This window comes from Typopeltis vanoorti, chromosome 4, assembly GCF_054136105.1.
Source record: "Typopeltis vanoorti isolate ZY-2024b chromosome 4, IOZ_Tvanoo_1.0, whole genome shotgun sequence".
NCBI lineage: Eukaryota > Metazoa > Arthropoda > Arachnida > Uropygi > Thelyphonidae > Typopeltis > Typopeltis vanoorti.
The window spans coordinates 37,835,405-37,847,994 of NC_143552.1; the positions used below are offsets into that span (position 1 = coordinate 37,835,405).

General features: G+C 33.1%; 1 protein-coding gene across 5 annotated transcripts in view; it reads left to right on the plus strand.

The window, feature by feature from the left end:
• LOC150107233 (protein turtle-like) overlaps positions 1–12,590 on the plus strand; it is a 374,905-nt gene that overhangs the window by 340,455 nt on the left and 21,860 nt on the right. For 3 of the 5 annotated variants that reach the window (XR_016548181.1, XM_090391086.1, XM_090391087.1), the window contains exon 9: positions 3,208–3,336. Coding sequence is in view for 4 of the 5 variants with exons in the window: in XM_090391086.1 (XP_090247212.1) it covers positions 3,208–3,336 (129 nt within the window). In the remaining variant the exon portion in view is untranslated. The remainder of the gene's footprint in view (positions 1–3,207; positions 3,337–12,590) is intronic. The other 2 variants (XM_090391088.1, XM_090391089.1) reach the window with 1 other exon arrangement.

The following is a 12,590-nucleotide window of genomic DNA, read 5'->3' on the forward strand; positions in this document are numbered from 1 at the left end:
AAGAGTTTCTATGGTTCCTTTTGTAATTAATTTAGTTTTCATCGTGTGTATTTACGCTGTCAGCATTAGGCCTTCTTTACAATGCACCGATGCTACCGTGTATATAAGCAAGCAAGTAAAACTGTCGTCCGAATATTACCATACTCCCTCTTCGACTTACAGGCAGCAGGTTCGAATCCAGCCACCTGGATGTCTGTGATTGTCTTTATATGAGAGGAATATCATCCACCGATGTGAGAACACTTCCCCAGCTTATTGGTAGGCCTGAGGTGGATAGAAAAACTTCTGTGTTTGATCTCTAGAGCCGGATTTCCAGATTAAGTAAAAAATAAAAATTCAAAAAACTATATAAAAATTAATTAAATTAGAAAAAAATTCTTAGCCTACACACAAACAGTATTGAAGTACTAATTTTAAGCGGGTAGCAATCACACACAAAAACAAAATCATCATTATCATGCTTGTCAAGGATTTAGGCCTAGAGTGGCCTGTTCTGGCCTTAGAAGTCATCGTTGAATCTCTTAAGAGGACTTCCTGGTTTTCTTTTTCCTAATGGTTTGTAAATTAATGCTTGTGTTGGTAATCTTTCTGTTTTCATTCTTTCAGTGTGTTCCATCCATTTATCTATATCTATACATTTTTTTTAATTACTGATTCCTGGATTAATTTGATTAACAAAAAATATACCTAGTTTTAATCCAATACAATCTGATACTGGGTTCATCTATCGGATAATTGGATGAATGCCGATATTTTATGTTCCGAATGATGAGGACATAGATGTGGGCTCAACTTAAAGTCGTAAAATACGAGTTGGACATAATATTGAAACTAGTAATAATAATAAATGGAGGACTTGAAATTGAATTTTAGTTAAGTCATTTCAGCATTCGTTAACAGGATTATATTTGGAGACTAATATTGTAAAATGCTTAGGACATGTTTCCGGTTTCGCTTTATAAAATGCAGTAATGAAGGAGGCTAAATAATTAATACCGTGTTATACTGAAAAAAAGTGTAATTTCAAAGCAGTCAGTCATATTTCAGAAAGTATCAGAGTAGAACATTGAAGAAACAATAACCCGATACTGCAACTTCGAAATATATTTACTAAATATTTAACAAATTAACGTGATGTTGTACATAATCTTCGCAAATGGATAACAGGCTGAATTTGCATTGAAAAACTGCCTGATTCGACTGATGATGACCCGTAATTTTTGGGTTCAAATATTTGACTATTAAAATTTATTATTCACTTTTCGCTGTGCTTTCGTGTTAAATGGCATAGTATCGCTTAAATTCCAATATTTACTAAACGCTTTTATATTTTGTACAGTTTCTGTTGATATCAACGTGCAAAAAGTAACTAAAGTTTTGTAAATAACAAGATCCACTTCCCTTCTCTCATGATTACGTTAGGTGATTACTTTCCACCAATATACATCACATTTTTACCTACCAATAAATATTAAACAAGTGGACACAAATAAACTGATTGGTTTAAAAATATTTGAAATAATTAAATGCATGCATTGCTTATACTGTTGGAAGAAGAGTTTCAACTTTTTCGACAGCAGTGGGTTTGAGATAATGTATTGTTTCTTTCTTTTTCTTGGTTCAATAGAAAGACGAATGGCCTGAACTTGTTCTTTACTTTACGGGTTCTATTTTATTATTCTTAATTGTTTGGAAAATAAAACAAATTTTGGAAAGTGCAATTTAATTCCACAATGGATTTGACAGTTTCAAGAATGCATCTGAAAAGACAGACAGAGAGAGAGAGAGAGAGAGATGTTTATGCCCAGTAGCGGAGAAACACTTCATGTGTTCAGCAGTCCTCTGTTGTCAAGGAGATCTACATCTATGCAGATGGAAGTCAACAGTATGGAAGATTCTAAGAAACAGCCAGTTCTCCATCTCGACAAACTGACCGAAACTTACGACAAATATCAAAGTGCTACGTTATGAATTATGCTATGTACCGACCGTCATGGAGCAGAAATCCCATTTCCCCAAGGACAAAATAGCAGAGGACTGAGGTCTACCAGGAAAGAAAAAATAAATGTAATCATCGTTCATCTATCCATGAAAGCAACAGCTAAATCCAGTCATCTACCAAGGCTAAGTTCATTAATTAATTAATTACTTCAAGGAGTTCTATTAGTGTACCGAAACCATTTCCAACGAGGATGCACTCACCATTTCTCTTTACTGGTTAGCTTTTTTTTTTTTTTTTGCAAATTATTTTGTGATTCGCTGGAATTAATTGCATTCGTCCAGTAATTTGGTTAATTTCACTTTCATAATTTTCTTTCCTATTAAAGTTTAGGTTTGGCAATTTTTCTTCATCTTATAAAGCTATTACTATTGATAGTTCCTATTTTTAATTGTGGCTCCTAACTAATTACTACAAGAAGATGTTATTTTGACCAATTGACTTTAGTCCATTTCAATATAATTGGTTTGCAGCAGTAGGTTCCTTTCCTTTTAAAAACCATCCATAATAGAGTTCTGTTCAAGAATTAGGGTTCTTCGTTTATGAAGAGTGGAGGTTTTCATAATAAATATTAGTAACAAGAGTGTAACTCTCCATTTAAGGAGAGTTACACTCTCTATAAATGTGCTCTCACCATGTGCAGTGCATTGCAATTATCTCGCTACTAGATATGGGTCATAATGTTGTGGCTCATTCTTTTATTCCTTTTTATTTCTATTCATTCTTACCTGAGAATATTCTCGGACTAGGAATTACCCTACATGGTGAAAATGAGTCCCGACGGATCAGGACTCTTCCAGCAAGACGATGCTTGGTGTCACCAGCCTTACATTATGAGCATAGTTCGAAGAATATATCCAGCCATTCTATATACTTCCCTGGAGATCGGAATGCGGCATCCAGGAGTCCACGCCAGGACTTCGCTCTGTCTCTGGTTTCCAGGACATTATTCATTCTAGTATTTCTGAATACCTTATTATACCTTCAATGACGAGACAGACGTAAGCGATCAACTCGTTGTAAACAGACCTAACACGCTACTACATATGGGTTATAATGATTTGACTGATTTTTTCCCTTTTGGGTATTTTTCTTTAATTTATTAGTATATATCATTAAACGATTATCACGAAGTAATTTCATGTTAGATCTCAGGAAATGTCAAACTTCACACTGTATTAAATAATATATTTTATTTGTATCTCCAGTAGGAATGCAAGGGATTATCATCATTCGCCCAGTTCTAGGACTACTAATTGGAGTTGTTGTGGCACTCGTTGTTATAGCAATAGTGATAATTGTATATATGAAAGTTAAGAGAAGACAAAAAGAAAATGGTAAGCACATTTTGTGTTAATTACAGTGATAATATAGAAACACTGCATAGGATTATAGCATTTTCGTTTTAGCATTTGCTTTTCACAGTCTCAGATTTTATTTAATTCTGATTTCAGAAACAACTGTATTTTACAATCATTACTGTATTCTTAATACGAAAGCAGGTCATATCATAACCATAAACCAACTAATAGTTTCTTTCAGTGAAGTGAATTTATAATTTAATTTCGCTGAAATTGCTTTAATAACGAGGCATTCACTTAATTGATTTCTTCTTAGCTGATCATTATCAGGTGTGTATTTTTTGAAGTAAGTAAATCCAAGAAAATACATTTAAGGTAGAATTATTATAAGACAGTATCTTGTATGTGAAAAGTCTAATAAAATGACGGAAAGGGCATTTCCAAATAACAGAAAACAACGAGGACGTTATAGATTCCCGCAAAACACACACACACACACACACACACACACACACACACACACACACACACACACACACACACACACACACACAGAGAGAGAGAGAGAGAAAGAGAGAGAAATAAAATAACTATCAGGAAGAAAAGAAATAGCATTTAATTAGCATTTACATGATAAGACTGATATAGCAGAATATGAAGAATTTCGGCAGTGCATTTCATGCCTCCTGCTTCCCACAGAAAGGTATGAGAAAATCTTGAGTGACCTGGATACCAAAAATGCTTCTTTTCCTGGTACCATCCCATCAACTGTGTCCGAATGATGTGCTCCTGAATTAACGCATGTTTTTTACGCTATATTACACAGCCGGTGTCCACATCACAACATAAAAACAAATCCAAATGCAGTCGATTTAAAAGAGAGAGAGATTGAGAGGTGCAGCAATGTCGACTAACAAACTTTCGACCTGCCTCTCACCTTGATGTTGTCTAAAGTAATGGAAGAGGACGTTGACATTCAGCATCTTCAAAACCTCTAGAACTGTCAACTAATCACGATCACAAATATGGATTCGTCCAATCAAGTTCCAAGGCAGTTTATATTATTTCATCCCACTGCCTAACATTCAGGTTTGGAGAAACCTGTGCTGTTGCATCCGACATTTTCAAGGCATTTGATAAGATTTGGCATGGGGTGCTGTTCAGCAAGTTGATATCTTCTAGTCGGCATTCCACCCTTTGTAACTGTCAAGTTTTCTCTTGAGTCATTCTCCGCGTGTAATGGTAGAGGGTGTCTTTGTTCAGATTGCTCTAATCTGAACAAAGAACACTCTCTGCCCTAATTCAGACATTTCTTAGAACTCTGTTATATCATCCATTCTCTTCCACATATACGTGAACTAACTTCAAATGATAGATAGCATTCTTCACTCATCCTACTCATACAACAAAGTCTGCGGTACTCAACATCCCAATCTTCAAGATCAGTTCTTCCCTGAAATCAGTTCCCTGATTCTGCATGCCATCCTTCAATGGAGGGATAACAACCTAGCCACCTTCGTTGCTCTTTTAAAAACACTTTTATCTTTTCTTTTTCGCAAAAAGAAATCTTAGCCCATCTCTCCTTATCTTAGGATAATGCTCATCCTAATAATAATGAATCAGATCTATTTTATCTGACTGACTCTTGCTACTAGCATAATCACACCAATTCTGCAGCATCGTCGGGTTCTAAAAACTAGAAATCGTTTTTCCACCCTTCCCAAGACGTGAAATATGTGTGGATCTCCAAATCTTCCCAATCTTGGAATACTCCTCTTATATTTAAGACGATTCACGTAATTGCTCTCTAAAGATTCTTGTTACAGTTCAGAAGACAACATTTCGGCTAACTGACAACCCCTCCTTTACACAGGCTCTTCAGCACTGCCACAAAGACTCACGTTTTGGTGTTGTGTCTCTTCTACAATTATTTCGATGTGCACTGTTCAGCAGAACTTATATCCATGTTGAGCTCCTCATTTCTGCTAGACATAAAATAAATAACAGAGTAGCAAATGCCCAGAAATATTTTACGATCGAATTACCTAGAATTATCATTATCGGTAAAGAGAATAATTTCTTTCGCCTCTTCAACAACCAGCTAATCCGCTTCATCATTTATTTCATCTACTTCGAGTCTGTAAAACAGGTTTCCTTAGTTGTTCTTTATAGAATTTTTAGAAACAATTCAAATATGAAATGCTTCATAAAGAATAAAATAATAGGAAAGACCGAGAGAAGTTTAGAGATTAAAATATTTGCTAAGGGATGGAAAAACACATAATGCTTTACTAAACAAAGATTTTTAAATCAAGCTTCTTGCTAATTTTCTTGGTCTGATTACAACAGTTACTATGGCAGTATATATTTGAAATGATCTAAAGTTAATCAAATTTTTTCTTTTCATTAAAGAATAACATAAGATCACATGTAATTAATTATTCTACCTTCAGAAATTATTCTATGTTCTGGTCTAAAGGTAGACACTCATTAAATTTTCAGAATTTTGAATATTTGAAAAGTTCTTAAGATCTGAGGATTAGATCTCATTCTTTATTAATACTACCTGAAATGGAAGAAGATATAAATGCTTCACATATGCAGATTAAATTTTATATACCCGAACTTCAATTATCAAATACATGAAAGAAATTCAATCTGGAATTTTAATACTGTAAAAATTTAAAAGATGTGGTCTAATATAATAGAAGTAGAATTAGACACGATAGAGGGGAGTGCCGAAAAGAATCCTTGTTAAATGCAAAAAAAAAGGAAACTCGAAGAGAGCGAGTTTAGTGAGATAGGTATCAATATCAGATTACAAAAGTCTTCTTACGTGGTAGGGACTGATCATTACTGGCGCAGAGGATATTGGCCTCTCTGATTTGTGTAAAAAACAAGTTGTACAAATTAATCTGCATGGATTGTAAGGGAGATTCCAAATTGAAGGAAAACATATGCGTAATACGCTATATATGTTTATGAATCTTGTTTCCATAATCATATCCAGAAATTGATATTAGCCGATGATGTTGTTAAAATGTTAAATGAAAATCTGTGTTCAGGATTTCAATTTATTAGCAAAATACCCTACTCTACCACTTCATACTATTCTGTCGCCTTCTTCATTTGTTAGCAACAGACTTAGAATACTCACGCTGCAACAATCTTAAAAAGATTACTGTTCTCGCCACGTAAATTAAATAGAAATAAACGTGCAGCAGCTAACCCAATTAGTGCTAACCCAGTTGTTATTGTTGGGAGTGCTTAATTTGGATTACAGTAAACTATAAAAAGTTCTAAAAAACCGGGAATTTAATTAAGAAATAAACTGAAATAAAAATGAAACAAAAATAATACGAAATAAACATTAAATCTATTATTTTTGAAATATTAAATTAGAGAAAAATTAATCCAATGTTCCTTAGAACATTGCAAATTGTTCTAATTGCAAAGAGCAAGAACCTAAGTACATAAGAAATAATTCATCATGCTGAAATCGGTAAGTCATGTAATTCCCATTTTTTTTTTAATCTTGTTTTTCTTATGGTGAGATCGGACGCTTATAAAATCAGGGGAACTAACATTAATTCTTAAGATTGTTACAAACATTTATAACTATCAAAGTATTTGCTATAATGAGCCATTTATGTGATATCCCTGCAGTAGTCAACGTACTTCGTTCGGTAATATTTACTAGCGCCACCTGGGATTTTACTTTATTTCCATATATTCATCGTTCTTATTAATTTAAATCATATTTATCACAACATTTTCTAATGATAAACTGCCGTTATGAATAGTTTATGTTCTGTTTTTCTTAATAACTGCCTGAACTACATAAATAATGTTGGAAATTAATCACGCACAACTACATTATAATTAGAAAAGAAATTGGTATCTTCTTTGGAACACGAAAGTTCTCGATAAACAGTTTTCTGTCATTAGTAATCTGCAACAGCCCTCGAGGGGAGGGATGAGTGTCACTTAAATTAAGCACGCACTATAGCATAGATGGAATGATCATTTATATAGCACAGTTTTGTGTAAATGAATTATAAAACTTATAGTAAATTTACAGAGAGAATTCTACATGTTTAAGTTTGTTTTTTTAATTAAATGTAAAAAAATATATACCAGAGGTATTTAGCTGTTGTTTTGTGATATTTAAGATGAAGTAACCGAGGCAACGAGATAAGTAATGTCACGTCTGCTGACTGCGTGCAAATCTCCAGTTAATATACCTATTTTTTTGGATCAAATCACGAATGTGTCAAAAGGTCTTGTATTATAGGTAAGCTGCGATAATTCATTGGCATAATTTCTGAGTAACTGCAAACTGAGGGGGATCTTCTTTATCCAGTTAGTCTTCTGTTGGCAATCTGACAAACTAGTTTGTCAGAAATTTTTTTACAATATTTCTTTGTCTTTATGTGCAATTTATGAAAATCTCAGCATTTGCATCTAAACAATTTAATTATTATTGGCTCAAATTGTAAAGGATAATTTTTCTAACACAAAACTTTTCAGTGTGTCGAAAACATTTCGAAGCGCTTTTACATTGTATCAAATCACTGGATGCTTCATCGTTTTTGATCAACACATTTTTATTCCTTAAAATTTAGGCATTTTCGCAGTTAAAGAAGCGAAACGCCATTGTAACTGTCATTATTCACCTTTATATATATATATATATATATATCCTAATACGAAAGTGGGTAAAGCTACAGGTCTTTGGTACTCTGCATTGGATAAGAATTAGATAGTTTCAAAACCCTGATTTACAGAATAAACATGCAATATTCTTAAAACAAGTTTTAACCAAATTGATCTACCACCTAAAATTTGTTCATATACCATTTACGTTATAATTGTAATAACATAAAGTGCAGCATAACAAAAATATGTTTTTTTTCTCTTTTTTTCCAGCCTTGCTACAAGTATTGAAAATGTATTTGTGAGAACACCTTAAACAAAAATTCATTTCTTTGATTTTCAAGGATTAGAAATTTTTAAAACAATGGATATATTGTCATGTATTGGTATTTCACTCGAGATAGAAGGAGAATCTTAACGATATCTTCAAAGACATTGATTACCTGATTATGAAGTAATGGCTGACTTCTCAGGATACACTTGAAATTTCCTACATTAATATTTTATGCTTTTCAAAATACACAGCACATCAATTTCAGATTCCTTAATAAACTTCTCAAACTGTTCTAAAAAAAACACAAAATACTGTCATCTTCTAACTGATTATATTTCCATTGTTTTTCCTCTCCATCATGTTGTTCTTTCTCCAAACGCACACACACATACCCCCCCCCCCCACACACACACGGTGAAGATGTTTAGAACCTTTAAATATACACTTGTGTAAAAATTCAAAATATGTATATCAGAAATAATAGGTATGGGATTTGCTTTAGAGTTTTGTTGGGTTAGTAGGAAATAACTAAGGCTATGGGAGTTATATTATATTTGTTATCTGCGAAGAAAAACTGCATTTTTCTAAACGAAAACGCTTCAATTTCCTTATAATACCGACTACTCGAACTACAGTTGAAACGTTGTTACAAATCTTTCTTGTATCCCAGGAAAGTTTGGAACGGCAGATTACAACCAAGCATGTTCGGAATGAGCGATTTTCCCAATCGAAGATGAAAGTTACAACAGCCGGAAAGTTGCAACAATTTACGGAGCCATTTCATTTTACACTACTTTGCAATCATGGACTTAAAACGAATATTACAAATCTATACAAGCGTTGAATGAGTATATCTATTAGTAACCTGGATTACGTTTATATGCCAAAGCAAAAGGTTCATTAAGGTATTTTGAAAAGAACAGAGTAACATTAACTTTTTTTTCGCAATATTAATGATGGTTTTTAGAGTTCTTGAATGTTGATAAATTGCTTGTTCCCTGGCCCACATTATATGGATAGTATTACTTTAGAGAAATCGATTACGTTGCTAATATCTTTGATAAGTGCTTCTGAAATGCCACACACGCCCAGTTTCAACACTGGAAACCTGACATCCCTTTGCCTATTAGATATGCATTTAAATGTTCTCACTTGATGACAGTGATGATTGTTTGGCAGTTGGCCAGTAACCGTCACTTCCACTATTGGTTTAGATTAAAAAAAAAAAAAAGAAAAGAAATAATCCCCCCCCCCCATTGAATTTGAACAATTGTTTCCGAAATCGATTCATCAGATTATTTCGAATTTCGGCTTTTATTTTTGAAGTTGAATGTTGAAATTATGTAAACCAAAGGACCAATTTTACTTTGCATTTATTGGAACTATTATTACGCACTTGCATATTAAGAACATGTAAAATTTAATGATGGATTTCTTGCTTAGATCCTTTTATTTCTCTCTCTCTCTCTCTCTCTCTCTCTTGGATGGTTGTTTTCATAGAACTCAAATGGAGGCTTCGCTTTATGAAAAGCAATTCAATTTGGGTATTATATCGTCTTGTATCTCCTTTTCAGTTATATTTTTATAGGTCATCCATAAATAGTATTATACTCCGAGACTATTTGAATTCTACATAGCAAATCATTGGGAATTCCAAGTCTTTACAAATTGATACCGAACTTCAGTCTATCCTTGTCTTCCAATTAATCATAAACTGCAATGCAGAAGAAAATAATTATTTTGACATTAAAATTCACAAATAAATTTATTTCCTTTTTTTTGTAAAATGCATTCGATATAAATATAATAAAAACAATTTAAATTATAAGGTAATAAATTAATTCCGCTTTTATTCAACAATTTTTTGAATATTAATTATTTTTTACGATTTTTAGACATGTTTAGATGTCAATCCATCCTGATCTGTAAATGTTTATTATTATTATTATTTTAACTTTTAAAGTTTTGACACAGATCTTCATTTTAAAAAATCGCCTTCAGTATTTCACATTAACTTTATTAAATATTGATTAAGCAAATTTTTGATACTTATCTATCAATATAGAGTTGTATATATATATATATATATATATATATATATATATATATATATATATATATTATTAATCCTATGGGCATTATGGTATTTTTATAGAGTTGTTTCCTTTGTTATATGAAGGATGTTACCATATTTTAAAAATCTTTAGTTTAGTTGTAAAATATTATTTATTCGAGAATAGTGTTAGAAAGCAGGATCAGAATTCTGTCTCAGAATGATGATATTGAACATTCCCTAGTACTATCACCGACATATATCGACTTATCACACACGTTCTGCACTGAAGACAAGTTTAAAACAGCATTTGCTTCTTTTAGAAGTTCCTCTTCAATGCTTACCAACGTCATAAGTATTTTGTGTACTTCTGCGTCACATGCCGGAGTCCATCTTGAAGATGGGCTCATGAAAACCGCCTATGTGTGATAAGGGAGAGGATCTTCCAAAAAAAAAAAAAAAAATACAACATATAAACCAGAACAAAAGTTTGATGCACGCGCATGACCTGCTACCGAGACAACCAGTAATGATCCATCCACCCTATCGCTGTCCGCAGAAAACAACATGTGTTTTCGATCAAACTGCTTCTCTTATCAGTATTGTCGGTGGCTCTCAAAGTGGCTTGTTTTGTTTTCGAAGTTCTGTTTTCTACGAGTTTTTAGCTTAGTGTTTTTCTTACATGTTAGGTTTGTTTGCAAAAACAGTCAGAGGAAGTTTTTCCTCTCTCTTTTATCTTTTTTTTACCCAGATAGATTTAGGTTTTGTTTGATCTTCAGAAGGATTTCCTGATATTAGCCCTCTTTTCATAGAATATAATTATCAAAACCATTTTCTCAAACAAGCATTAAGCTGTTTGTGTATATTGACATAAACGAGTTTGTTAATCCAGTGCTTAAAAGACAACCTAAAAGTTTACAATTTCTAGTTTTAACTTATTATAGTTCATTCATTTTCTTTCGAAAGTCCAAAGCCTTTCTGCATCTCTCTCTTTTCCACAGAATTGCAGCAATATGTGATTGAATACATCAGCAGAGTCCTAAAATGTTTTAAGTCACGGCTGCTTTATAAACTAAAACTATCTATTTTTTTCTGATTTGAAACTTCACTAAACCATGAGCAACCATACTGGCACAACTTCTACAATTTGTTCTACTGCTCTTAACTTTTTTAAGACTCTAGATAAGATTCTTCCTACCATAAGGAAATACCAAGACATATCCGATGAAAGTATAGTTGCAAGAAACCGGCATATTTCTCCCTTATTTAAATACTTTCGTACATGTTCCCTATCCTGGAAACTTTCATTTCCAAGCAGTCTAGTGAATCGACTTCCTCTCCTACATGATGATGACTTTCATACATAAATATGTGTCAACGCTTACCGAACCTGTTATCAGATGTTTCCTGCTGATGGTGGGACCACATGAAATAGTTATAAAAGATTCCAGCAATAGTTCAGACATCATAAGATAAGACTTGGAATCCTAAGCTTCCTGAATGTCAGTAAGAGAGGACAGTATTTCTTTCGTCATAGTTTTCCCCTGGTGCATCTGTGGACACCTGCACGTTTTCTCGTTCTCTTTTTCATTCCTCCACCTACCTCGACAGAAATATTGCTACCAATAGGATAATAGCGGGCAGTGTGAATCACATTTTATCGAGCAAGCACTGTCCGACAACCACGCTCGTATATGATTCGCTATCCATTGTATTGTATTATATTATAGTGTGTGTGTGTCCATAGATGCACCAGGAGAAAACTATGGGGAAAGAAATACGATAATATATGAAGCTGTGGTGTACTGCAGAGGATTACAAAATGTATTATATAAGGATCCAAGTTCTTCCCATTAGTTATCGTTCTACGAGTACATAAATTAGGCCAACACTACATCACTAGAATCAATAAGGGTTATATTACCCTAAATTTCAATTTTTTTAAAGTTCCTGAATTTATTCCAAAGTTTTTTTTTTTTGAATTAATTCAAGCACTTTCAATTTGTTCTTACGAGACTATTTTGATCATCTTTCCTGTGCAGTTTAAAGTTTTGCTTTTATGGCGATTTTTTTTTATTGAATGTAACTTTATTTTTCTTCGTGCTTAATAAGGATAACTTTTGCTTGATAAGCCCAGTCGGTTGGCTGGAAAGGAGTTTAAATTCTATCTGCAGTTGAGGTATCCGGTCTCATACAGAGATGGAAGATTTATTCGATTTATAAAATAAAATAACATGCAGTTTCCAAGGCAGAATACATTCACTTGCGCATAAGACTAACAATCTTATCCTGATAAATAAAATTTTG